Raw genomic sequence first — 26,202 nt, forward strand, 5'->3', positions numbered from 1 at the left:
TTTTTTAATACTAATATTTTTATAGAATAAAAAATAATATTTGTAATAATATATATTTATAATAAGATAATTAAAAAAGTTAGAATAAAAAGGAAAAAGACAACAAAAAGATAACAAAAAGTGAAATGATTACATAGTTTTAGGGGTGCCATTGGTATAAAAGATGTCATTAGTCTTCCTTTTTTTTAATGATTTTTATTATAGAATTAAGTCAAATCATATATTAAAAATATAAAAAATAAATTTTAATATTGATGTGTTTAGGGAGGAAATCAATAGGAACGATCGCATTGAACAATATAATGTATTTATTTAATAAATATAACGTGTATTTAGTCCAACTTTTTTTTAGATATTTAGACTTTTAAAAAACCGTTGACTTCTTTTTATGTATGTTTTCGAAATATCTCATAAGTTCTAAGATTACTCTATACATACAATATGATAACTTGAGTTTTTATGTTTAATGTTGTCTTAAATATCATATATATATATATATATATATATATATATATATATATATATTTCAGATATGCTTAATATCATGGGCGGACCTACCATGGTGGTTATGGTGGCACGTGCCACCGTATTATTTCTCTGTCAAAAGGTAAAAAAATTTAGGTTCGTGAAATGTGCAACCGTATTAATCTGTTGTGTGCCATTTTGAAACTACAATGAGAACAAGTTTTATTTGGTAGAGTTGGTTTGCAAGGTTTTTATTCCACTCCAGACCTAAATTCAAATCTTGTTAGTGTCATTTTCTTAGTCAAATAGTGCCACCGATTGAAAAAAAATTCCGTATATTTATTTCTTATAGTCAACCGCTGTCAATGTTTGAAAGTTTTTTCCTATAGTTTTTTCTTATAGTCAAATGATGTCACCATTTGAAAAAAGTTATGGGTCCATTCCTGCTTGATATATTATTTATTTTTCATTAATTACTCTCTCTCTCTCTCTCTCTCTCAACCTACTTTAAAAGCCCATTGATGCATGCAATTGGAATTTGGAAAACACTCGTTGGACCTATCAATAATACGATTACCGAATATTTTTCAGGGTTTTTGTTGGTGGCAGGAACAATATCGGACGACAAATGACATCATGTAGTAAACTATTCCAAAAGTGTTAGCATTCTTAGGTTTTCAGAACATGTACCGGATGAGTTTTATCTACAGTGGTGGTCAAAAGACGATGGCAAATCGGTTGGGCATATCGAATTTGAGATGTTTTATATATGCATACCGAAAATTCTACAAGTTATTTGAATGGGATCAATTTCACTCGAGACTCGATGCATGCAAGTTCGAAACCAAAACTAATAATGCATGCTAGCTAGGTAAATGCATCTCAAACATTCTGAGATGACACACATGACTCGTATAAAGATGCATTCATGAGTTCAATGGACCAGTCCTTTTTTGTAGAGTTTCCATGCCGACGAAATTGCTATTTTGTAAGTATCGATTTAACTTACATGTCCAAGAAGATTGTCATCGTGATCTTCATGATAGAATTCTCTGTTTTTCTTTCCACTCACCATCTCCAACACCAAAAGACAAAAGCTAAGTACATCTGACTTTACAGAGAATTGTCCATGTACAGATGTACTGCATACTCAAGAGAAATGTAACCACTGTAGTAAAGTTAAAAATTAAATTGACAAGGTTATCGTTAGGGTCTTCTTTTTCCTTTTTACTAGGGAAAAACAAGCAATTAAATGAATCTATAGTAGACCATGGTTTTAGATTCTTACTATGTTCCGACCACTTTCTTAGTCTTAGCAGCATTAGCCGTTCCTACAAACTTTCTAGCAAGTCCAAAGTCGGATACTTTTGCGTTCATGTCATCGTCCAGCAGAATATTACTTGCTTTGAGATCTCTATCGATGATTTGAAGGCGGGAATCTTGATGTAGATAAAGAATGCCTCTTGCAATCCCATGGATAATGCTAAAGCGCCGAGGCCATTCAAGCATTGAACTTCTGGTATCATCTATTAGAAATCCCTTCATTAGTTGATTTCTACCGATTTATTCATAATTTGGCAAGAAATTTAACATCACTACTTCATAAATTGTGGAGTAAGGTACCATGTTTAGTGAAATCAGTGTCAAACCAAATAGAAACGAATAGTGACGGATTTTGGCCTAGTGGGGGCATATTTAAGGTAGATTAAAGGCCTGTAAAGTTGTCTGGTATATTTTTAGCATAATTCCATCGTTTCAAGAGATTTTTAAAGTTTTTTTTGTTGATTTTGAAGAGATTTTTAAGGTTTTTTGGTTGATTTTTTCTAGGGCTTTTTGGGTTTTTTTTAGTTGATTTCAAGTTAATTTTTTGGTTGGTGGAGACGCAGGCCAAAAATTACTAAGAGGAACTACGGTAGAAAGTTAAAAAGAAAAAAATGGTTTTTAAATTTTAACCCAAATAATTGAGAATTCTTTCTTTCAACGGGGGCCATCCCCCACCATTTGTATGCTACATCCGACCCTGGAAACAAGTCCGTTAGCCATGTATTCATAAATCAAAATCATTTCAATTCTTAGAATAAATCCCAAAAACCTTGTCCGGATTGCTAATCCAGACAATACCATTCATATTCGTCCGATTTAACAATCCGGGTGAATGCGGTATCCAAGAAGCTTCACAAAAGATTCTGGTGCTGAAGTTTTGCAATTCAAATGACTTCATTCTTGAACTCATGGAGCCCTTGTTGGGATGTTTCCAAGATGTCATGGTCCACTCTCTTCCTGTCACCAAATTCTTCCCAAACCTCATCCCATTCCTGGTTGCCAAATTAGATCTGGGTTGGTGCTACGTTTATCCCACACAAGAAGATTTCCGGTATCAAGAAGCCGTGCCACTGGATTAACGTATATATATATAGAGAGAGAGAGAGGAGAGAGAAAGATTGAGGAAAACCTCCTAGAAAATGAAAAACTGAGTAACACCCGATAACCATTCATCTGGCTGGTAATTGAAGTTGTTTTTTGGTTTTTATGCATGTGTGCATGTTGTGCACACGTGCATACCGGAATTAGTTATAAATTATTTGTATGCACATGAGTGTTCCTCAGTTTTTCATTTTTTTGTTGTTTTCCTCTAAAACTGATCATATATATGGAACAGTCCACACAGGTGTTTCTACTTTCCACATCTGGCATAAACATTTGCTTCTATCTAGCATACAATAGTGTTATCATGTATTCATCAAGTGATGGTGCAACGTCGCAACTCTCTTCGGTGAAAAAGGCAGGTTGTTTAGGTGGAGGCAACACACCCTCGCTAACCAACATTAAAACCACGGACATCATAGTCGGTCTATCTTCGGCATGATGTTGCACGCACAATAATCCAACATGTATTGATCGGAGTACTTCAGAGATAACACATGAGTTGCGTAAAGATGGGCTCATGATTTCGATGGATCGGTCTTCTCTATAGAGTCTCCACGCCTGACTCAAACCAAAATACATAATAAGTATGCTAAGAGAATACTACTTAATTCTCCAGATACCGAGCTTTAGTCTACCAGCTTAACTTACATGTCCAAGAAGGTTGTCACTGTGATCTTCATGAGAAAACCCTCTGTTCTTCTTCCCACTCACCATCTCGAGCACAAGAACACCGAAGCTAAATACATCCGACTTTACAGAGAAACGCCCGTGTACTGCATACTCGGGAGAAATGTAACCACTGCACCAAAGTTCAACGACCATTTAGCACTAGAGTTTTTGTTTGTTTGTTTACTTTCCCTTTTTTGGAAAACAAGTGTTAACGTTAATTTATTGATCCTTACTAAGTTCCGACCACTTTTTTTGTCCTAGCCTCGGCATCCTGTCCTACAAACTTTCGAGCGAGGCCAAAGTCGGATATTTTTGGATTCATATCACCGTCCAGCAAAATATTACCTGCCTTGAGATCTCTATGAATGATTTGAAGGCGGGAATCTTGATGTAGGTAAAGAATACCTCGAGCCATACCATGGATAATGCAAAAGCGTTGAGGCCAGTCAAGCATTGAACTTCTGATTTCATCTGCGCAATATGAACTGCTTAGTCCATGTATACAGCCGATCTGCTTATGAATTACGCAGGAAATTCTACAGCATCAATTGCTAGAAGAAGTTTGAAAGTAAGACACTAGAGAGAATCAAACCAAACAGAAACGAGTCCAAGCTTTTGTTAGCCATGTATTCATAAATCAATATCATTTCATTTCCATGAATGCAGTATCCAAGAAGCTTCACAAGATTCCGGTGCTGAAGTTTTGCAATACAGATGACTTCATTCTTGAACTCATCAAGCCCTTGTTGTGATGTTTCCGAGAGCCGCTTCACAGCTACTTCTTGTCCATCTTCCAGTACACCCTAAACGATTAAGGTCAAGAGCTTAGATTACTTACAATTCTATTCATTATTCAAGTCTCATAAGTTACCTTGTAAACAGGACCAAATCCACCTTCTCCAATCTTATTATCAATGCTGAAGTTATCAGTAGCCTTAGCTACTTTATACAAGCTGAAAAATGGTAGTTCATCAAGGTTATCCATCTGAGCACTGCGGGTGTGATCCTTCTTATCGAGGGCATGCGCCCATTTTCCTACAAAAGGATATATATGTAATATGTTCAGTTTCTATTGAGTGCATGCATCTGTTAAAGAATACACTCATAAACTTGCATTTCATAATGATGCTTGCTACTGTTTTCTCTCTAAAAGTGGAAAATGACTACCTCCTTTGTAGCGCCTTCTCTTTTTCTTTCTGCAGGCATATGCTACAGCAGACAAAAGCAGTGCAGCTGAGGAAAGTGGCAGGATCAGGGTGAGTGCTGCTTTCTTCTTGTTGTGGCCTTGTGTTAATGATTATAATCATTAGTAAAAAAATTTGTATGTTCAACAGGTTTTAGCACATAAATGGATCAGCTAGGAAGTCCGATTTAAGCTAAGGTAATACCGTTTCTCTGGACTTGTGACTGTTTTCGATCAAAAGGTATGTACCTGATAACTCAGAGGCTGCCGTTCTTATGTATATGTTATGATCTACATCATACTCTCCTATATCCATCAGTTCGTCAAACCATAACAAACATCCACTTCCGCCATTTCTGATGTTTAAATTTGCGTAAGCCGTACAAGAGCAGTTCTTTCTGCAGGCCGTCTCGCATTCTTCAAGGGTCATGCTCATATTGTACCATGAACGTCTTGTGTCAGGAAATTTTACTCCAGAAAGTTTCCTAAAGCCATCCCCACTTCCACAATCGAAAGGCTTTTTATGTTGACACCCACTCGACCAATCAGATCCATTCCATTCTTCTGGAAATTTTGGTTCAAACCCTTCCATACAACTACAAGGTGGATGCTTGTTGAGGGTACAGGTTCCAAAGGGACCGCAGAGTGCATAACGACCACAAGCATCTGCTGCAATATCGTCATACACAACCCAGTTTTGGATTCGGTCGATCCAATGTAAAATCAGGGTCTTGCCATCCCATGTCAAAACCATCCTCCGAAGAACTGAACTTGTAAGTTCATATTTGTGATATATTTCATTGTGATTAACAACAAACTCGGTCGAGTAAATTGGATTTGGTATGTCAGGAGCACAACCACCATACCCGAGCCCATTCCATGGTCCAAGTCTCGTTAGTAGAACTGGACCTCGCTTACCAACTATTTGTGGATATCCATTTGTATCTATCATATTCTGATACTTACCAAGAGAAGGATCATCAGGACTCTTCCAAGATGTCATGATCCATTCTCTTCCCGTCACCAAATTCTTCCCAAACTTCATTCCGGGTAGCAATGTGTCACCAGGGTAATCAAAACTTTGCCAAATCAGATTTCGGTTGGTGCTACTTTTATCCCAGACAAGAAGATTTCCGGTGTCAATAAGCTGTGCCACCGGATTAATGACGGATCCCGTGGAATTGGAAGACCAGATGAGGTTATTGCCACCATCAAGAATCAACAGGTTTCCATCTCCGGTAAGTTTGAGCATGGCGGATGTATCAGTGATTGGTGTCTCCCTGTTAGCAACCCAGACGATGGTAGATTTTGCTTTCTTGTACCATATCCCCAAGAACCTTTTCTTGGAGTTTCCAGGGCTAAAAAAGCCAAGTTCGTAGACCTGACCAGGTGAAGCAATAGTAGTTTTGCCATCTTGGATTTTGGTATTTGCAGGTATGGTGTGTAGTGCAACAGAAGAAGAAGCTATAGCACCTGAGAATAGCAGCAGAATCATGAAAGAAACCTCCATTTTTGTTTTTATTTTATTTTTTGTTGGTGTGTTTGGGTGATGAAAATGGTATGTATGTATGTATGATATGTGATAAATTGGTTGAAGACATGTTTTGATCTACGCGTTTTGAAAATCTGCTCTTCTTCCATTTGGAAAATATAAGTTTCATTCACATTTGACCAAGAGGATTTGTTGTCAAAAGCCTCGTCTTTGAATACAAAAAAAGGGTTGTGGTGTTGTATATTATTCTGGAATATCTCATTTGATCAGGGTTTTATTCTAGATGTATATAACAATGGTGGCTATTTAATTCATCATGACTGGTTTCTTACAGTCATAATTTATCAGGATTAGTTTCCAGTAAAAAGGTAAAAAAAACTAACCAACTTTTCATTTTGAATGGTTTGATTCCAAAACTTTCTTTGAAATAAAAATAAAATTAAACTTTCACATTATAAATGATTAAGTCCCTGAATTTTTTTCAAATAAATAAATATTCGAACTTTTAGAAATTGGTTACCGACATTCTTTTAACCCAAAATAGTTACTTGAAATCGGCTAAAGAAAGTTTTAAAGTAAAAAACAATTAAATTAGTTATACCATTCTCAACCTTATGTCATTCAAACCACTCATCGCCTTATCGTCGTCTAGGCATGGGAATGTGACCCTCCCCATTGGGGAACCAGACACGTACGCCCCGTGGCTCAGGGATTCTTTGCAAAACCAGGGACTGACTGAAGATGAGGATCCCCAAAAGTTAAAAACCAGGTTTAGGAACGAGGCCAGACAACGTGATCCCCACCCCGCCTCTCACCCATATATTAAATCTATAATATATTTAATACTAAATATCTCAGTAAATTTTAAAAAAGCATTTTGACTTTTTTCTATATACAGGTTTTCTAACATGTCTTACATGTTCAAATAAAGGATAAAGAGTCAAAAACATTTGATCAAACAATTACATATAATATGTTTTTATTCACATATTAATATTTGATAGTCCATAAAAGCAACGGTTGGATTTTTAATGGTTTTTACACTCAAAAAAATAGTTTAACGACTTGATTTGACCATAAAAAAAAAACTCGTCGGACTTTCTGAATTTTCTTTCCTTAAAAAATTGTTAAGAACATATACTTAATCTAAAAAGAAGTACTCTTTTTAATAATAATAAAAAAAAAAAAACGAATTCAAAGATACACATGACAAACTATTAGCTAGTTGATGAGGTAATAGCTTACCGAGGCAATTATCAGTCAAAGAATAAAAAAACATACATCATCATCTTTTAAAGATAATACAACCTATAAAAACTATTATAAAATATATAGTGCTTTAAAAAAGTAATTTATAACTAATATTCGACCAAATTAGAAAGTTCAATACTTTAATCTAGAATAGATAAAATTGACTCCGTACCTAACTTACTATTTTGGTCCATAAACTTTATGAAATGCTTGAAAGCGTAAACGGTCATTTGGGCCATCGCCCATCGGCTTAGACCTTTTTTACGTGGAATATTTTATTCAAACTACAACTACAAGAGGACAACACTTGGTATATAGAGAATAGTGATGTTTGATATAAAAGTGAATGAACAAGTGTCTGAATGATTAAGACAATGCACTTAGAAGATAAGAAGAATACGCTGAAGGTGTAGAAACATGTATTAACTGTGAATCTATTTTGGCAACAAAACAAAACAACTCTTTATCATCTTTCCTGGTTTTGTTGAGTGTCGACGTTAACCAACGCTTTTAATTCTTCTGAACCATTTCTACCATCGTCTTTCTGCAACAACACCACCACGCCATCAGCTGAATTGAACTTTTAACGGTAGGTTATGCAATTTTCATGGACGGTAAAAGGGGAAAATGTCACGGTAATGGAAGATATCTCTACTTTGTTTACTTTTCTAGTTATTAGGTACTTTAGGTAAGATCAAAAAGCAAGTTCAAATTACGGTATAGGTTCATGGCTACCACAAAGAAATCGACATCCGAGCTATCAGCTATAAAATAACAGATAAATATTTAGTAAGCGAACGTAAAAGATTCAGTGGATCATAAGCTGTATGACCTTAAATGGAAAATTACGATAAGAAAGCATGGTATGAACAGACTGATTTGCGTTCAGTATTACCTTGGTGGCTAGACCTTGAGCCGCCATGAGATCATAAAACGCACGCATTAGCATTTCTTCCTCAACCTACAAAAAACTTATAAACCCCATTAATACTCAACTCTTCAATATAATCAAGTGCTTCCAATAAAATCTAGATGCAATTTTCTTCCTGTTTACTCTCTGTGGTTTCCAAATAACCTTCAAATGCAGCGGCAGACTCAGGAATTTTTCCTGAGCGGATGCACCTTAAAGATGGATCAAGGGTCCACAAAGTAGTGGTTTGACTTGGGAAAAAGTCAACTGTGTCAATTTGGATAATAAAATACATTTTTCAAATGAAATCGACCTTGCCTATAAAATAAATATACATTGCTTTGAAAACGAGATAAAAACCAGCAACTTTTAAGATGAATTTGCATTGAAAAAGAAAATAGATCATGAAGAAAGTAATGAAGACAAAATAGGAGAAAAATAAACAAAAAGTTGGCCGGTTGTAGTGGTAGTTATGTCTATAATTGAGTTCGATCCTTGTAGACTGTAGCTGCATCTTTCCTGTTAAAGTAATAACATTGTAGGCACGGGCCAGCCAGAGCCGAAATTTAAAAGATGAAACTAAACATTGGTTAGATGTAAAAATTGAACCTACAACCTATCGTAAGTCACGATTTAATCTAACTATCTAAACCATCGCACCCATGTTTTTTATAAGTTTGGTTTCAGATATTTGAGAGCACCCTCCAAAATCAAGCGGGTGCATCTTTCAAACGTCTAATATGTTTCTCTTACAATAATTGAGTGAGCAGGAGCCCGCTCAGCCCTTAATAGGTCCGCCCTATTCAAGTGTGTGCATAAGAGGAGAGTGTTTCAGTAGTAGCAACGAAAACTGCTGAAAGTATACATCTGATCTAACTTTGTTTACAAAAGCAAGTTGAACCAAAACTAGCCAATGGTCAAGATATTTTTATAAACTTGTGTAAAATCAAACGTTTCATTGAGAGGGGGAGTGATAAATAACCATAAATGTAACAAATGCATCACCTGAAGTTTATGCAATTCATGCGACATTGATCTATAAGCATCCATGAGAAGTTCATCCTGCTTCTCCAAGTGCCTGCACATAAAACAAGAATATTATGTACTGCGAGTCGCTTAAGGGAAAAAAATATTTCAGCAAAGATTACCTTAGCATTTCTCCCGTGTATTTAGGGTCCATTATGTTGCAGCAATTCTATTTGATATCCCAAAAGTCTAGCCTCAAATCTTAGCCAACCGTCAAACGCAGGTTCTTAAAGAATGAAGCTTCTGAAAATTAGGGACAATGGTCAGGCATTGTTGACTAAATCATTTTAAATTAACCTGCTTATTTAAAAAGCTGGGTCAGAAGAACCATTATACGGCAAAACATTCCAATGAGAGCAAAACAGGAACTTTTATATGGTTCAGAAACTCTTGACGGAAATTGATCATAGCTACTCCACGACAACAACTATTATTACTTACAGTTTCTTTCTCTCTCTCTTAAGATTATGGAACTTCCCCTTAACCAATATACACAGGGTACCCCTACGAGATCACAAGAGAACAAGATTGAAAGTGCTAACACACTAATCTCAAGAAATTTATTCATACTAAACAACCGACTGCCATATTCTAATCTCACAAGCTGTCATCTAACTACAAACCAACTGTTGGCTCGGACCAACAATCAACACATACTCTTGCAAATTGCATTTAACAGCAACGTTTTAAGAACTTTAAACTCATTTAACCGTCGTGCTAATATAAATCAATTGGTTATCCGTTTTAAAATTCCGAAGGCAGGGTACTTATTGTAAATGTCAGCTTACACAGTTCATCCATTTGGTTCAACTTACTGATTCAGATACGGCCTGGAACAAGTCACTCAAAGGTGCAGTAACCAGTTCAAGGGCCTTGTGTCTAAATTTATACAAAAACTTGACACTTTTATAAGCATAAAATAGGATGATCTCGGCTAATATTTGCTCAAGTATATGGGAATTCAAAACAACTGTTACACTTGTTTTCACATTACCCATTGCATTTTTAACAGACCAAAACCACATAATTTTTAACAGGGGTGGAGACAGAATTTACATTTATGGGAGCCTGGAATGTAATTATATAAATTCATAAACCTATTAATTTTCTTAAAGGGCTTTCACTAAATTTGGACAATTTCAAAGGCGAACCCAACAACTGATAATCAAATTTTGGCTGCAAAATTTATGGAAAATCCAATAACCACAACAATTGAACCCTAGTTCCTACTCTTTAACTCGGTCTTACACCAGATACCAAGATGAGACCGTGACAGTGTGTGAAAAGTGAAGCTTTGTGAAATTTTAGAAGCGCCAAGCATCAAGAAACAATTTTGAAGGGGCTTATGAACAAAACCCAACAAAAGCTTACCCAAAATGAGAGAGGCGATCGTCGATGGAAGACAGGCGGGTTCAGCGGGTGATGGCAGACAGGCGACAGCAGGTAGCTTTCAGCGGGAGCCTGGTGAGCGTCGTCTCGTTCTCGTCGATGAGGGTCCGAGGGAGCCTGGTGAACTGTGTCCGTTAGCGTCAATTCGTCAAATGTCAATGAAGAAAGCATATGGGCTATATTTTTAGTTTTATAGTATGGGCCTTTTTTTATTAATTGGGCTTCTTTTTAACTGGGGGAGCTCAGCCTATCTGGCGAAAATGGAGATATACGAAAAGAAGCCCGAAATTAGGTTCCAAGAAAGTGTGGGTTGATAAATGATTATCTGATAAACGATTACCGGCAACAGATATCATATTTATTTACTTTATAGTGTAACACTTTTGGTCATTTTAATGGATTGTTGGTAAGTATCTAAAACAGGGACGGACCTGTTAGGAGCTGAGTGGCATCCGCTCACTTAGTTATTGCAATAGAAAAAATTCAGTCGTCTGATAAGTGCACCCACTTGATTTGAGGGGTGCTCTCAAATACTTTGAAACCAAATTTATAAAATAAATTAAACATAGATGGATGGTTGGATTACAACTTTATATAAAAGATGTCACAAGACCAAATCTTTTAGGTGAAAATTTACCTTTTTATCTTTTAAATTTATTTTAAAAAATATTTACAGAGAAAATATAGTTAGAAGAATTGAATTCACAAACTCAAGTATAATTATAAGCATTTACTACTCTGTCAAAACTACTTTTTATTATTTTTTCTCTCATTTTGATTTTATTATTTTTTTTCATGATTTATTTTCCTTCCAATTATCAATTCATCATTTTTCATCTCACTTTTAGGGCAACACATTTATTTTAAGGATCAATGACGATTCCATTTGAAAAAAAATATATTTTATTCCTTAAATCGACACAATTGACTTTTCCCTTGGTGAAAACGGCGTTGAATTTCTCCGTAGGTCAAACCGAGATTTTACTGACTCTTAATCCACCTTAAAGGTGGACCTGCTCAAAGAAATTACACGGTCCACCACTGGTCTTAAATTTGGTAAATGCTTACTAGGTAATAGTCGTTTTCTTTATTTACTGAGTAAGACTACTGATCCTTGTTATGTCTCTTACCGGGTAAGATTATCGTTCTTTGTCATGCTTAAGGTAAGTGATAACGGTAAGTGCTTATTCAGTAAGGTTTAATAAACGACCTCTAGGTCTGAGTCTAATCTTGCCAACTTTTTTTTAAGAGACCCGATTAAAACCCAAAAAAACTTGGCTGAGTTTGGAAAACCCAGCCTGAAAAAGCCCGATTAGATCCTCTTTCAGACCTAAAGCATGGTCTAGACCCGATAAAGACGAGGCTTTTTTTAAGACGGGTTTTGGAAGGGTTGAGCCGACACCGAGAAATTCTAGCCCATGGGCATCTCTAAGCGGCAACTTTTGATTTTGTTTACAAATATGTATTTTTATGTTAGAACCATAAATTCACGTATTCATTATAGCTTACAACATACACCTACGTAACTAAATTGGAAAGAATCCTAAACTACTAACTAGAAGAAATCAGAAGAAAATAACGAATACTCAACTCATCATCAACTGAGATGATGGAAAGGGAGAAACTTAGCAGATAAGATGTTGATTCACGAGACGATTTGTGCAAATGAAGAAGAAGATGGTGTTTGACAAAGACAGATACAAAATTGCAGATTCTTAATGAAGAAGACATGTCTGTTTGGGGATTTGAGGGGATCAACAACTTATCATCTCTAACAAATTCTTTAAAATGAAGAAAATGCAGATTTTAGTTAAATTTGTGCTCCAACAAATCATCCAAAAACTTTCTCCAAGTTGGGAGAACTCCCAAAAGAAGAACTTTTTTATTATAATTTCATCGATAAGAAACTTTGTGGTAAATGTTAATGAGAGAGAAATAATATTTTTTATTACATGTGTAAAATATTTTAAAATGTAATTAATGTTTAATATCCAAAATAGAGATTTGTTGGAGTTGAATGCAATTTTTTTAAAGAATTGAAGTTTTGATTTTTTATTTTGGAGATTTGGAGATGCTCTTACAAACCTATCACACGTATAACCCATTCTACATGAATAACGATCGTGTAATAATAAGAGTTAGTATGAGAAGCGTAAGAAGAAATCTGGACTATTGATTACTTTTAATCTAATCCCCACCCTATGATTTGTAATTACGAGAATTGATCTGGTGCATCTTATTAATGTTGATCTTCAATTATGATTGACCAATTAGTGGAAGTCCATTTTTACCCTTCTCACTATAACTTTCATTATCACTGAAATCCACCTCATTTTACATTTGCTATTTCTTTCATTCCGTTTGAGAATATTACATGGCCCAAGTAAATCATACACACGGACCCACTTGACCTGTTTGTAAGATGAGATTAGTTTGCGGTGAGAAGAAAAGTTATTTTGGAAAGTGTAAGAAGATATCTTTATTATTGGATCCATCCTAATTGAATGTCAACACTAATAAGGTGTATCGAAATACACCAGATCATTTCCCTTCTAAAACGCAATTCATGAATAAACATGTGATTAAAAATTATCAAAAATTCAGATTACTTTTACGTTTTTCACGGTAACTTACTCCATATCACCCTCATCCCATACAATGAATGGATAAAGTATAGTTGAGGAACAAGTGGCAAAACCCAGATCCGTTCATGACCACAACCTCTGATTCCTCTTTCTCAATGCAAATAAACGTCAACCACCCAATTGACCTGAAAAAATCAGACCAGAAACTAAATTACAAGACTACCCCTCACCTGCCACGTAATCACTTGAATGGATTAACCTTCCACGTGGCCCAGTAACAGGCCAGTATCCCCCAACACATGGCCAATAACAATCTGCATTTGGATTTGCCTTGTAAAATCTCCTCCATATTAGTTGTATTGTAGCAGCCTCATCATCACCATTATTCATCCTCCACCACCACCACCACCACCACCACTTCTTTCCCTAAATCCTCCATTTCCATATCCCTTTTTTCTTCTGGAAATGGCTTCTAATACATTAATGAGCTGCGGCATCCCCGCCGTCGGCCGCCCTTCGCTTCTCTCTTCTTCCAAGTCAAGATTTGCAGCGGCTGTGCCTCTATCCGGTGTTGCCACCAATGCTTCTCGGATCTCCATGACAGCTGATTGGATGCCCGGTCAACCCCGACCACCATATCTAGATGGATCTGCACCCGGGTAACTATTATACTATCAAACTCTAAACTGTATCTGGTGCACTGCTAAATCCTAGCCTCCTAAAGGTCAAGGGTTCAAACTATGTCCATCAAGAATCTATTTCCACTATTATATGGAAACAAATCGTGCAACAGTTGAGTGTAAGAGCTATTTTTGGGTGTTTAATTTCAGGGATTTCGGATTTGACCCACTTCGTCTTGGTGAGGTCCCAGAGAACCTCGAGAGGTTCAAAGAGTCGGAGCTCATTCATTGCAGATGGGCTATGCTTGCAGTTGTAAGTCATCTATTGAACCATTCAAATCGGCATAAATTTGAAAACATACATTAACTTGTTAGAATATTGCAGCCAGGGATCTTGCTACCGGAAGCCTTAGGATTGGGCAATTGGGTAAAAGCACAAGAATGGGCTGCTCTTCCCGGAGGTCAAGCAACATACCTAGGGAACCCTGTTCCATGGGGTACCCTGCCCACCATTTTGGCGATCGAATTCATCTCCATTGCCTTCGTAGAGCACCAAAGGAGCATGGAAAAAGACCCAGAAAAGAAGAAGTACCCCGGTGGCGCTTTTGACCCATTGGGCTACTCAAAAGACCCCAAAGCATTTGCAGAGTACAAGGTCAAAGAGATAAAAAACGGTAATATTTTCGCTTAGTTAAACATGTATATTCATATATATGTATGTATGCATGCATAATGGGGTCTCTTGTATCTACCAAAATGGTCATACTGAACGTCAAGAGTTCAAGTTGTGAGTGAGTTTTGACGTATATAAATATTATATAATTCAATAATGAGGTATTTGGATTTGTTTTATAGGACGTTTAGCGTTGTTGGCATTTGTGGGATTTTGCGTGCAACAATCGGCTTACCCCGGTACCGGACCTTTGGAGAACTTGGCAACTCACTTGGCTGACCCATGGCACAACAACATTGGAGATGTCATTATTCCTAAAGGAATTTTCCCAAACTGAAATATGGGTTCCCAATGATCTCCAAATTCATATGTAAAATCCATGTAAACCCTTCATATTGTAATGAAATGAACTTATATATTAGTGTTGAATTGCTTTCTATCAATTTCAAAGTGTGTTGCAAATTCTAGTTACAAAATTCATGAATTCAAGTCTTAATTCATAAGATAAAAAAATATATGGGAGGTTATTACATCAAAGTTGATGATAAGTCATTCAGTGCTAAATGATTGTATAAATTTTGTGATATTAACCACTTTAAATTTAATAGTATAGATAACAAATATAGTTTTTATGGTTTTATTATTGCTTATGAAAACTGTTTATTGGTTTATTTCGTTGCGATACCGATAATAAGCAGTTTTTAGTGTTTGGATGGGGGAAGGAAAGATGCTTATATGAGTGTCAAACCGGTAATAAGAAGTTTTTGATAAATTACTCTCTTTTAACTTGTCAGATTCAACTTATTATGTTTGGAAACCAATTTACCTTTTTATCCCTCATATGCCTCCTTCCTTTAACCAAAAACTCTCCCAGACGTCTCTTTCCTCAGCAACCAGCTAATCAATGGACCTTCGACCATTCCTCGAAAATCGAACCAGATTTCTTCTTGTGATTTCTTCTTCATCAGTAGAAATCGATCGAGACCTTCACCTACAGAAATCGAAATCAAACCTTCGATTGAAACCTTCACTTACAGAAATTGATCAAAACCTTTACCTACAGAAATCGAAATCAAAACTTCGATTGAAACCTTCACCTATAGAATTCGATTAACACCTTCACCTATAGAAATCAGAATCAAACCTTCGATCTTCAACTAGTTCCTACAAAATAGAAAAGGGTTTAGGTTTCTTCCTTCAGTAATCACTTTCTGAAAAGGGTTTAGGGTTCTTTCTTACATAAGCGACCTTCAAACATAGTTCCTCCTTCCTCATGTCTTTTTTGGTCATTTTACATGTATAAGCAAAATTTACCAAACACTAAAAAAACAATTTATCAGCTTATTACGTTTCAGTACCGCTATAAGTTAATCCAAACACTTTTTTATAAAACTCCAGTTTAACACCACATAAGCTGATAAGCACTTTTACGAAAAAGCTTAAGTTGTTTTAAATAAGCAATCCTAAACACCCCTTAATATAAATAATAATAAATATTCTTATATACGGTCATTTAACAATGGTGTAATTTTACGTTTTTCGTCCTGTAAAATTAGCAGTTAGAAAGAAAGTAATGTTTAACAAGCATTTATGTTTCTGGAAGACCAAATTTTACTAAAACATTTCTTTTATATGTTTGTTAAAAATTATAGATATAAACTAAATGAAGGACTGATTTAAAAAATATAGCTATAATTAGAAATTAATCCAAATTATAAACTAAACTAAGGACTGATTTTGAAACATAGCTATAATTAGAAACTAGTCCAAATTATACACTAAACTAAGGACTGATTTAGACATATAGCTATAATTAGAAACTAATTAATCCAAGTTGTATATTAAACTAAGGACTGGTTTAGATATATAGCTATAATTAGAAACTAATCCAATACAGCGGTTAGGTTTTGATTCTATCTTAATTTTATTTTAAAGAGGTTACGTGAAACCAAAGACTTGAATCTTGACCTTTCAACAAACCAAAGACGAATTAACCACAGAGTTAATTAAATATGATTTAAATTAGAAAATATATTTTAATAAATAATTTTATATCACTACTTTACAATAAAATATTGCTTCTTGTTGTATTTGTAAACAACTAGTCAAACACAATGAAGCAGAAGTCTACAGTTAAACTTTACATGCAAGAATCTATTTCAACATACTTAACAAAGCATCATGCATAACCGATGAAGTTGCTTAGATTCGAATGCAAAACTTGACCAGTGTGATGATCATCTCTGAAACATATGCTCGCTATCGAGCATACAAGAGTGTTATCATGTATTCATCGACTGATGAAACAGGGTCAAGTTCACGAGAATTCTCTTCGGTGAAAAAAGCTGGTTGTTTAGGTGGAGGCAATGCGCTGTCGCTAACCAACATCAAAACCACTGACAACATAGTTGGCCTGTCTTCTGCATGATGTTGCACACATAGTAACGCAACATGTATCGATCGTAGTACTTCTGGGATGACACAAGATGTGCGTATAGATTCACTGATAAGTTCCATCGACTTGTCTTCTTTATAGAGTCTCCATGCCTACACCATACCAAAATTCATATTTTAGTATTCTAGTAGAGATATTGGATAGTCTAGCAAGTTAACTTACATGTCCAAGAAGGTTATCCCTATGATCTTCATGAGAGAATTCTCTGTTTTTCATCCCACTAACAATCTCCAACACTAGAACGCCGAAGCTAAATACATCTGACTTTATAGAGAAACGCCCGTGTACTGCATACTCAGGAGAAATGTAGCCACTGCACCAACGTTAAACAAATAATACGGAAGATCAGTATTAGAGTTTCTCTTATATTTTCCAATTTATGGGCTAACAGAATCATGTTTTATGGATTCTTACTATGTTCCGACCACTTTCTTTGTCTTATCAGATGTATCATTTCCTACAAACTTTCTAGCAAGGCCGAAGTCGGATATTTTTGGATTCATGTCACTGTCCAGCAAAATATTAGCAGCCTTGAGGTCTCTGTGGATGATTTGGAGGCGGGAATCTTGATGTAGATAAAGAATACCTCGAGCCGTGCCATGTATGATACGAAAGCGTTGAGGCCAATCAAGCATTGAACTTCTTCCTTCATCTGTGGAATGTGAAATTTGGTAAGGTATTCAACAACATTACTACATGAAAGATGAACATGAGGTGGATCAGGAAGAGAGTCGAACCGAAAAGAAATGAGTCTAAGCTTTTGTTAGCCATATACTCATAAATCAACATCATTTCATTGTCATTAATGCAATACCCAAGAAGCTTCACAAGATTCCGATGTTGAAGCTTGGCAATACAAACGGCTTCGTTCTTGAATTCATCAAACCCTTGTTGAGATGTTTCTGACAGTCGCTTTACAGCTACTTCTCTTCCATCCTCCAACACACCCTGAAACATTTGAGGTTGAGCAGAGTTTAAGATCGATAACTTATTAACTTACATATTTCTATACATTTTACAGTACCCTTTTGGTTCAAGATACTGATAAGCATTGCATTCTATCAAAAAAATATCAATAAACTACCTTATAAACTGGACCAAAGCCACCTTCTCCAATCTTATTGGATGAACTGAAGTTATCTGTGGCCGCGGCTACTTTATATAGGCTAAAAAAGGGTAAATCATCAAGATGTTCCATCTGCATACTTGAATTCTTTTTGTCAAGGCCAGATTCCCGGTTTCCTACATAAGGATGTGTTTAAATGCTTTATATTACATTTGCACTCTTATAAACATTCTGTTTCAATTTTAGAAGTAAAAAATGGGTCTTTTTTGTTACCTTGTCCTTTCTTGAGAGGTGTTTTCTTTCTTATTCTATGGGCATAGGCTAGTGCAGAAAGAAGCAGCAGAGCTAACGAAATTGGCAGGATGATGATGAGTACTCCTTGCCTTCTGTTGTAGACCATATAATCTTTCATTAACAAATTATAGTAGTCAGTAAAGATATATATATATATATTTAGTCAATTAAAGCTAATAGTAGAATGACTTGAGAGCTTTTCAATGTTTAGATCAAAAGGTGAATTATTCTTGATTAAACATGTGTACATACCTTTTAACTCAGAGGCTGCCACTCTTACATAAAGATCTTGACCGGTTTCATACTCTCTGATATCCATCAGCGCTTCAAACCATAGCAAACATCCACTTCCGCCTTTTCTGATGTCTAAATTCGTGTAAGCTGTACAAGAGCACTTCCTTCTGCAGGCCACCTCACATTCTGCCAGGGTCATGCTCACATTATACCATGACCGTCCTGTGTCAGGAAGCTTCACTCCTTTAAATTTCTGAAACCCATCCCCAATCCCACAATTAAAAGGCTTTTTGGGTCGACACCCACTTGACCAATCTGATACTTTCCATTGCTTTAGATGTCTTGGTTCAAAACCTTCCATACAACTACAGGGCGGATGCTTAAGGCTGCTACACATTCCATAAGGACCACAGAGTGCAAAACGACCACAACCATCAACTGCCATATCTTGATACACAGCCCACTCTTGGGTTCTCTCCAGCCAATGCATGTGCAATGTCTTGCCGTCCCATGTCAAAAACACCCTTTGAACAACTGTACTTGTAAGTTCGAATTTATGATATATTTCCTTCTCATTAATAACAAACTCTACAGAGTAAAATGGATTCGGTATGTCAGAAGGAAATCCACTAAAGCCTAGACCATTCCATGGGCCAAGTCTTGATAGCATAACTTGACCTCGCCACCCAATTAACTGCGGATATCCATTTGTGTCTACCCGATCACTATACAAACCTATAGAAGGATCATCAGGACTCTTCCAAGATGTCAAATACCTTTCTCTACCCGTTACCAAATCCTTCCCGAATTTTATTCCTGGTAGCAAATTGTCACTTGGGTAATCGAAACTTTGCCAGACGGGATTTTCTTTGGTGCTACTTTCATCCCACAGAACAAGATTTCCGGTATCAAGAAGCTGCACCACCGGATTAAGATTCCTGGCAGATAGTGTGGAATTGGATGACCAGATTACAGCATCGCCACCACCGGTAACCAGCAGGTTTCCCTCTCTACTAACTTTGAACATGCCTGATGTATCAGTAATGGGTGTCTCCCTGTTAGCAACCCATACAACAGTTTGAGTTGATATCTTCTTGTACCATATACCCACGTACCGATTGGTGGATCTTCCAGGACTGAAAAAGCCCAATTCAAACATCTCACCATCAGAAACAATGGTTTCACCATCTTTGATTGCTTGATTTGCAGATAAGTTATGTAGTGAAGCACAATCTGATGATAGCAGCAAGAATAAAAGAGTAAAGAAGAATACGGGTATGGAAGTGCCCTCCATTGATCTGTTCTTGACTGTGCAAGTATACCAAGATGGTGGTAGTTGTATGATTGATATATGAAAAGTCTAGGTCAATGTTTTGGGTTAGTCTTATTCCCACCGTTCTTGAAAGTATCATTGACAAACACACTGTCTCCGACCTACATTCACACGTTCAAATTGCATAATATTAAAAGAAATAGTGATAAACAAGAAACAACAATTTTTATTTTCCAAGTGTTTGTTTATTATAGTATCAAATTTTTAATTTTATCATGTATTCTTCTTATAACATTCTATTTTTGAATTACTATTTTTATTTAGGTATTGTAGTTTAAAAAATCAACTCATTATATTAATAATTGTAACTTATCATCTTGTAAACCGGTTATCCTTGTTATTTCTTTTTGTTATCTGGCATAATAGAATTATATGGCTGACTGTGTGCAATAAAACTTATATTTAAATATATAATAATAAAACACAAAGAAGGTAATATCGTCAAAATCTTTAATGTAATTATAAGAAGGCATATATAGATATCTAAGCATATATTCACTAGCTATGTTTTCTCTTGTTACCTTGGATGAAGTGAAAACACAAACAGCAACCATTTATTTGATTTCGCTTCTTCTCCATGTTCTCCCTCTCCCCCATTTCCGAACCCCCTTTGTCATTTCAAACACATAATACGCTTTTGGCATCGTTAACCATATCTGATGGTACCCTCAAAGCCATCGTTTCAGCTTCTTCAAGTCTCTCTGCTCCAAGAAACAACATTCTTAATCGGCATTACATCAAAGAAAGACCTTTGCTAACACAATTTCATCCTGTTTAGCCAATCCCATTACCAACACATTCCAGGTGACTAAATTTCTCTCAGGCATTTCATCAAACACTTTCCTGACATTCGTGTAAATACCCACATGCGTATCAACCAAAACCGTCTCTGAAACCCAAATACGAAAGTCATGCACTGGAGCAGCGAACCCGACATGGATTAATAGCTGGTGAATTAACACAAGCTTTGATTAAGAAAGCATAATTAAAACTATCACCATAACACAATTTATATCATTGTCGGTGGTTTAGGAGGAAATTAAAGATGAATTATACTTACGTTTGCACCATAGAAAATGAAATACTCCCTCCGTCTATTCTTTTTAAGCGTCTACATTTTTCCATTTGTCCTAAAAAGTCATTTTTTAGAAAAAATAAGTGCATATTTTTTTTTATTCTATCCTTAATTATAAAATAGAAAAATTGATTACTCTCTTTATTATCAAAGACAAAACTATCATTTAATATATTAATAATATAATAATTACACTTTTTTAAAACTATATACCTTTTTTTTTATATTATAGACACTTGTTTTAAGACGAATGAAGTATATTAGTATTATTTTTATTTGGTTTTATAAAGTACAATGATTAATTTCATATCTATATCTAGAAGTTTCTAATTAATAATTTAAGTATATACTAATTATATATTACAAATAATGCATATAATTTTTTTATAGTTTCACCTTTTGACTTTCAATAAAGCTGTACTTTATTCGGTCATACCACAACACCAATCATCCTTTAATATTTTTAATTAATAATCAAAACCTAAAATACCCATTACTATAATAGAATTGATTAACAAATAGATTGCAATTCATGTCATTTTTTTTTTCCTTCGAGCCAAGTCTTGATAGTAAAAACTAGTTGCCTACCAAATATGTGTGGATATTTATTACCTGCCTAACAATTTAATGAATACTAGTATGAGAACCATGTGTTGTGCAATAATATGAGTATTTTGCTCTCGATCTTTTGGTGTAAATCCAATACATTTATGAAGTCTTTTAAATATGTTGGATTTTAAACTGTCATACAATTTTTTTCATCGTTAGCATGTAATTTGAACCATAATTCTTATTTATTCAAATTGTATTAATATGTAAAGACCAAGTATAACTTATATCATCGTTAAATCTTATCTAATAAACCTAGTGAAACTTCAAAATCGTTAAAATTAATGGCTCTCATTGCATTGTGCGGGTACACAACTAGTTATAGGTAACCAAGTGTTGACATTCAAAAATGAAATTTGATATATTATTATAAAAAAAAAATTAGTCGCTCTTTCAAAATTTGGGGGTGTTACATTATTCTACACAAGAAGATATCTGGTATCCAATTTTAGCAACCGATAAATCATACGACATAACCACTTTGTACCTTCTACACCATATCTAGTATCCAATTTTAGTAAGACCTCCCAGAGATAATAAAAACTCATATCTTACACTCACAATGAGAAACGATTGTTTTACCATCTTTAATTGATTGATTTGAATACATGGTATATCGCTATTAGAACATCTCCAACATCGATAAGATTTTTGTATATAAATGTGTAATTTTTGTTGCAATAGAATAATTCATCTTCAACAGTCAACATTGTTTTTTATATATAATTATGTAATTTTTGCTGTAAAAGAATAATTCATATCCAACCATCAACATAACAAAAATAATATATTTTACAATTAATTTATTATAAAATAATATATATGAACAACAGAACACCAAATTTGATGTTGTATTCATTAATAATTGGTAAGCAAAATAAGGGGCTGTTTGTTTGGCTCTTAATGGTTACATTAAGAGTCAACCTCTTAATCGGTAAGAGGTCAAGACTGTTTGGCAAAAAAAAAACAACATCTTAATGGTTACATTAACCTCTTAACCATTTTGCACCTAGACCTTCACTCAACCATTTAGATGTTTATTTTTCCAACTCTGCCCTCTCATCGTCGATTCCAAACATCGCATCCCCCTCCATTCGCCGGTTCTAGTCGCCGGCTTCCCCCTCCCATCGTCGATTCCAGTCGCCGGCCGTCTCCCCCCCCCCACGATCGTCGCCACCCCTACTGCTTCCCGCCGGTCTCTCCTCCTACGCAAGATCCTCGTTCCTCATCCCACTCGATCGTGTTCTCCAGCGTCTTCTCCATTGACTCTGTTGTCTTCTACATCGTCTCCCACTTGATTTCAGGTATTTCCCTTCTGTCTCCTTAGGGCTGTTTGAATGAGGTAATTTCCTTTCTGTCTCCTTAGGGCTGTTTGAATGAGGTAATCGATTTGATCGTTGGTGGATTCAAGTTATGAGCTAATCATTTTGGTATCTGTTGAATCAAGCCATTTTGGTATCTGTTGAATCAAGCCATTTTGGTATCATTTTGGTATCTGTTGAATCAAGCCATTTTGGTATCATTTTGGTATCTGTTGAATCAATTTTGGTATCCTTATTATGATGAGTTGTGCCTGATATTTGGAAAGAGTAGAGGCAATGAGAAGAGGGTTAAAATGATAATTTGTTGTCATTCAGTAAACATTTACCAAACAACCATATTTCATTCAGCACTTAACCATTCTGACCCTCTTAACCATTCTGACCACTTACCATTCTGTACAAAACCATTCAGCAACTGCCAAACAGCCCCTAAGTCTCCGAATATAATGTGTTCATTATTAAGTAAAATACAAGTATAGAATGATTCTTCAAGAAACATTCTTGTCTGCTAAAATTCAATCATGAAACTACCAAACATACGATAAAACTACAAAATTCCTCGTTAATCATTGAAATTTATATATTTCAACTAATAATGGAATTAGAATTAGTAATTGCCCGCCAATTTTGACAATTATGTCGATTTTCTACAACCAAAACCAATTTTCATATGTTGAAATGATATCTTTGATGCATTTTTCATGTCTTTTTTCCAACATGTTCTTGTAAAACGAAAATTTATATGATGCATGTCGATTGACGAATATTTTTGTCTTGATCTACACAAAAAGATGAGATTTCGAAGTTATACAACTATTGACAACTAGGGCATTAACGAACATGGAAAATAGGAAGCTATATGTATGAGTGAGTTACTAACTTTAGATTAAAAATCAAAATGACGATGCTAGAAAATGATTTAGGGGGTGTTTGGTTTGTAGAGTGGAATTCGATGGAATTGGAATTCATCAAATGAATTTGACTTTGAGAGAATGGAATGAAATTTGATGGAAGTTGACCATGTCTTTTGATTGCGTTTGGTTGGACGGAATTAGAATGAAATTCTTAACGGAATTGAAATTTTTTTGTTTTGATCACGGAATTCAACGAGAAAATTACATAGATGACATTTCGAGAAAATCCTTTTTAGGATGGAAAGAACGAGAGAGAGAGAGAGAGAGAGAGAGTGAGGTCGAGCATACCAAATCGAGCAGAGTGAATGAGATCGAACAGTTTTGAATAGGGATGGCAAAAAAAAACCGAAACCAATGGTGAAAACCGAAAACCAAAACTTTCGGGCCGGGTTTAGGGACATCTTATCGGGGATGGGGCGGGATCGGGGACAAATTCAGGGATTTTAACGGGGGTGGGGGCGGGGACGGTGATCATCGGTCCTGCCCGGCCTAATATGTGTGTGTATATATATATATATATATATATATATAATATCATTAAAAGAAAATAGTAACATTAAAATTTTAAAAACTTTTATCCACTTTACTTCAACAACCCAAATAAGACTCACGAAAAAATCTAGTTTATTTGTCTAATTGTGAAATCGTGATTTTAGTTATATGATGTTTGAAGTTCTGTTTAGTTTTATATTGTAATACATTGTTTGTAATTGGTTTGATTATGTTTGAGAGATTTAAGCTTGCATTTTTTTTAAAGTGTAATTTACTTTTAGTTGTGAAAATTAACATATTGTAATTTTTTAAGATCTATTTCGGGTTTCGGTTTCGGGTTCGCTATAACCAACAGTGAACAGGAAAAAGAGGATTTTTACCTTAACGGGTTCCCCAACAGGGATCGGGGAAACCGCGGGGACCGATGGGGATCCCCGATAAGATCCCTGATGGGGATCGGGGCGGTCAAGGAGACAGTTTTAGTTATCGGTTTTGGGGACGGGGATACCAATAACCGGCCCGAACCTGGCTCGTTGCTATTCTTAGTTTTAAACGAGATCGAGCATAGCAGAGCAGAGCAAATCGAGATATAACGTCGATGAATTTGGATGAGGGCTAAGGAATTTGTCGGATTGGAATTTGAAATCAATGGTACATGCGGTGGAATTGTGAAATCGGTGACTTAAGGAATTTGTTGGAATTAAAAGGATTCCTTCACATCTATTCTGTGAACCAAACATGGTAGGTCAAACATCTGGACATTCAAATTCCTTCCGATTCCACCAAATTTCATGAACCAAACACCCCCTTAGTTTACTGCCCAAGAGAAAACTTATTTACTTATTGATTACATGACTTATGGATAGATACGAAGGGACTTACCTATGCGTTTTCTTGATCTAACATAACAATACAAAAGGTGATTACATATGTCGGGAGCCCGTGCGAGAAATGATAAAACGTATAGTTTCACTTCTTAGTTAGACTATTCAATGATCGACAATCACAAAAGGCTAAAAGAAAGATAAGGTGGAGCCTCGTTTGTCAAATAAAATGATGTGATTTTAAATTCCCGTCTAACACAAAGGTTCAAAAAATAAACCACAAGGGTGGTGCATGATTGGTTTGGGCTTGACTCCAAAGGTCAAAAATACCAGGAGGTCTCAGGTTCAAATCCAATGAGGAATAAAAATCTCCTTGTGGCCACGAAAGTTCAAATACGGTGACTACAGGCTATCTGCAAAGCAGGTGGTCGCCCTAAGATTAGTCAACTCACATAACAGATTGGATATCCAAGTTAATAAAAAAAGGTTTCAAAAACAGCGCGCACATTGATTCACGTAACGTTTATAAAAAAAGGGATTGGTTAATTTAATTACTGTGTAAATATAATTTTGGGAAAAGTACAATAAAAACCAATGGACTTTCTTGTTTGGAATGATTAAGTCCTTGGACTTTTTTTTGGAACAAATAAGTTCTTGGACATTCCAAAACATGTTAAATAAGTCTTTGGACAATTTTTTGGAACAAATAAGTCCTTGGACATTCCAAAACATGTTAAATAAGTCCTTGGACAATTTTTTGGAACAAATAAGTCCTTGGACATTCCAAAATATGTTAAATAAGTCCTTGGACAATTTTTGGAACAAATAAGTTCTTGGACATTCCAAAAAATGTTAAATAACTCCTTGGACAATTTTTGGAACAAATAAGTCATT

At 35.5% G+C, this 26,202-nt stretch overlaps 3 protein-coding genes across 3 annotated transcripts; 1 reads left to right on the forward strand and 2 right to left on the reverse strand.

The window, feature by feature from the left end:
* Positions 1–3,171: 3,171 nt before the first annotated feature.
* On the reverse strand, positions 3,172–6,254 carry LOC112524256 (G-type lectin S-receptor-like serine/threonine-protein kinase At4g27290). Its single transcript, XM_025134012.1, has 7 exons — positions 4,994–6,254; positions 4,729–4,845; positions 4,433–4,596; positions 4,154–4,364; positions 3,795–4,032; positions 3,541–3,691; positions 3,172–3,450 (listed from the first exon to the last, which is right to left on the reverse strand). Exons 1-7 carry the CDS (start codon positions 6,252–6,254, stop codon positions 3,172–3,174), a joined length of 2,421 nt encoding a protein of 806 aa, XP_024989780.1.
* A 7,472-nt stretch (positions 6,255–13,726) lies between these two features.
* LOC112524259 (chlorophyll a-b binding protein 6A, chloroplastic) lies at positions 13,727–15,133 on the forward strand. Its single transcript, XM_025134016.1, has 4 exons — positions 13,727–14,056; positions 14,228–14,330; positions 14,403–14,691; positions 14,873–15,133. The coding sequence occupies exons 1-4, from the start codon at positions 13,863–13,865 to the stop codon at positions 15,025–15,027; spliced, it is 741 nt and encodes a 246-aa protein (XP_024989784.1). The 5' UTR covers positions 13,727–13,862; the 3' UTR covers positions 15,028–15,133.
* A 1,626-nt stretch (positions 15,134–16,759) lies between these two features.
* Positions 16,760–20,033, reverse strand: LOC112524255 (G-type lectin S-receptor-like serine/threonine-protein kinase At4g27290). The gene is made up of 7 exons (XM_025134011.1): positions 18,758–20,033; positions 18,485–18,616; positions 18,230–18,387; positions 17,883–18,093; positions 17,560–17,797; positions 17,308–17,458; positions 16,760–17,237 (listed from the first exon to the last, which is right to left on the reverse strand). Exons 1-7 carry the CDS (start codon positions 20,031–20,033, stop codon positions 16,950–16,952), a joined length of 2,454 nt encoding a protein of 817 aa, XP_024989779.1. The 3' UTR covers positions 16,760–16,949.
* Between the last annotated feature and the right edge of the window lie 6,169 nt (positions 20,034–26,202).

This window comes from Cynara cardunculus, assembly GCF_001531365.2.
Source record: "Cynara cardunculus var. scolymus isolate 2C chromosome LG 13, CcrdV1, whole genome shotgun sequence".
Taxonomy (NCBI): Eukaryota; Viridiplantae; Streptophyta; class Magnoliopsida; order Asterales; family Asteraceae; genus Cynara; species Cynara cardunculus.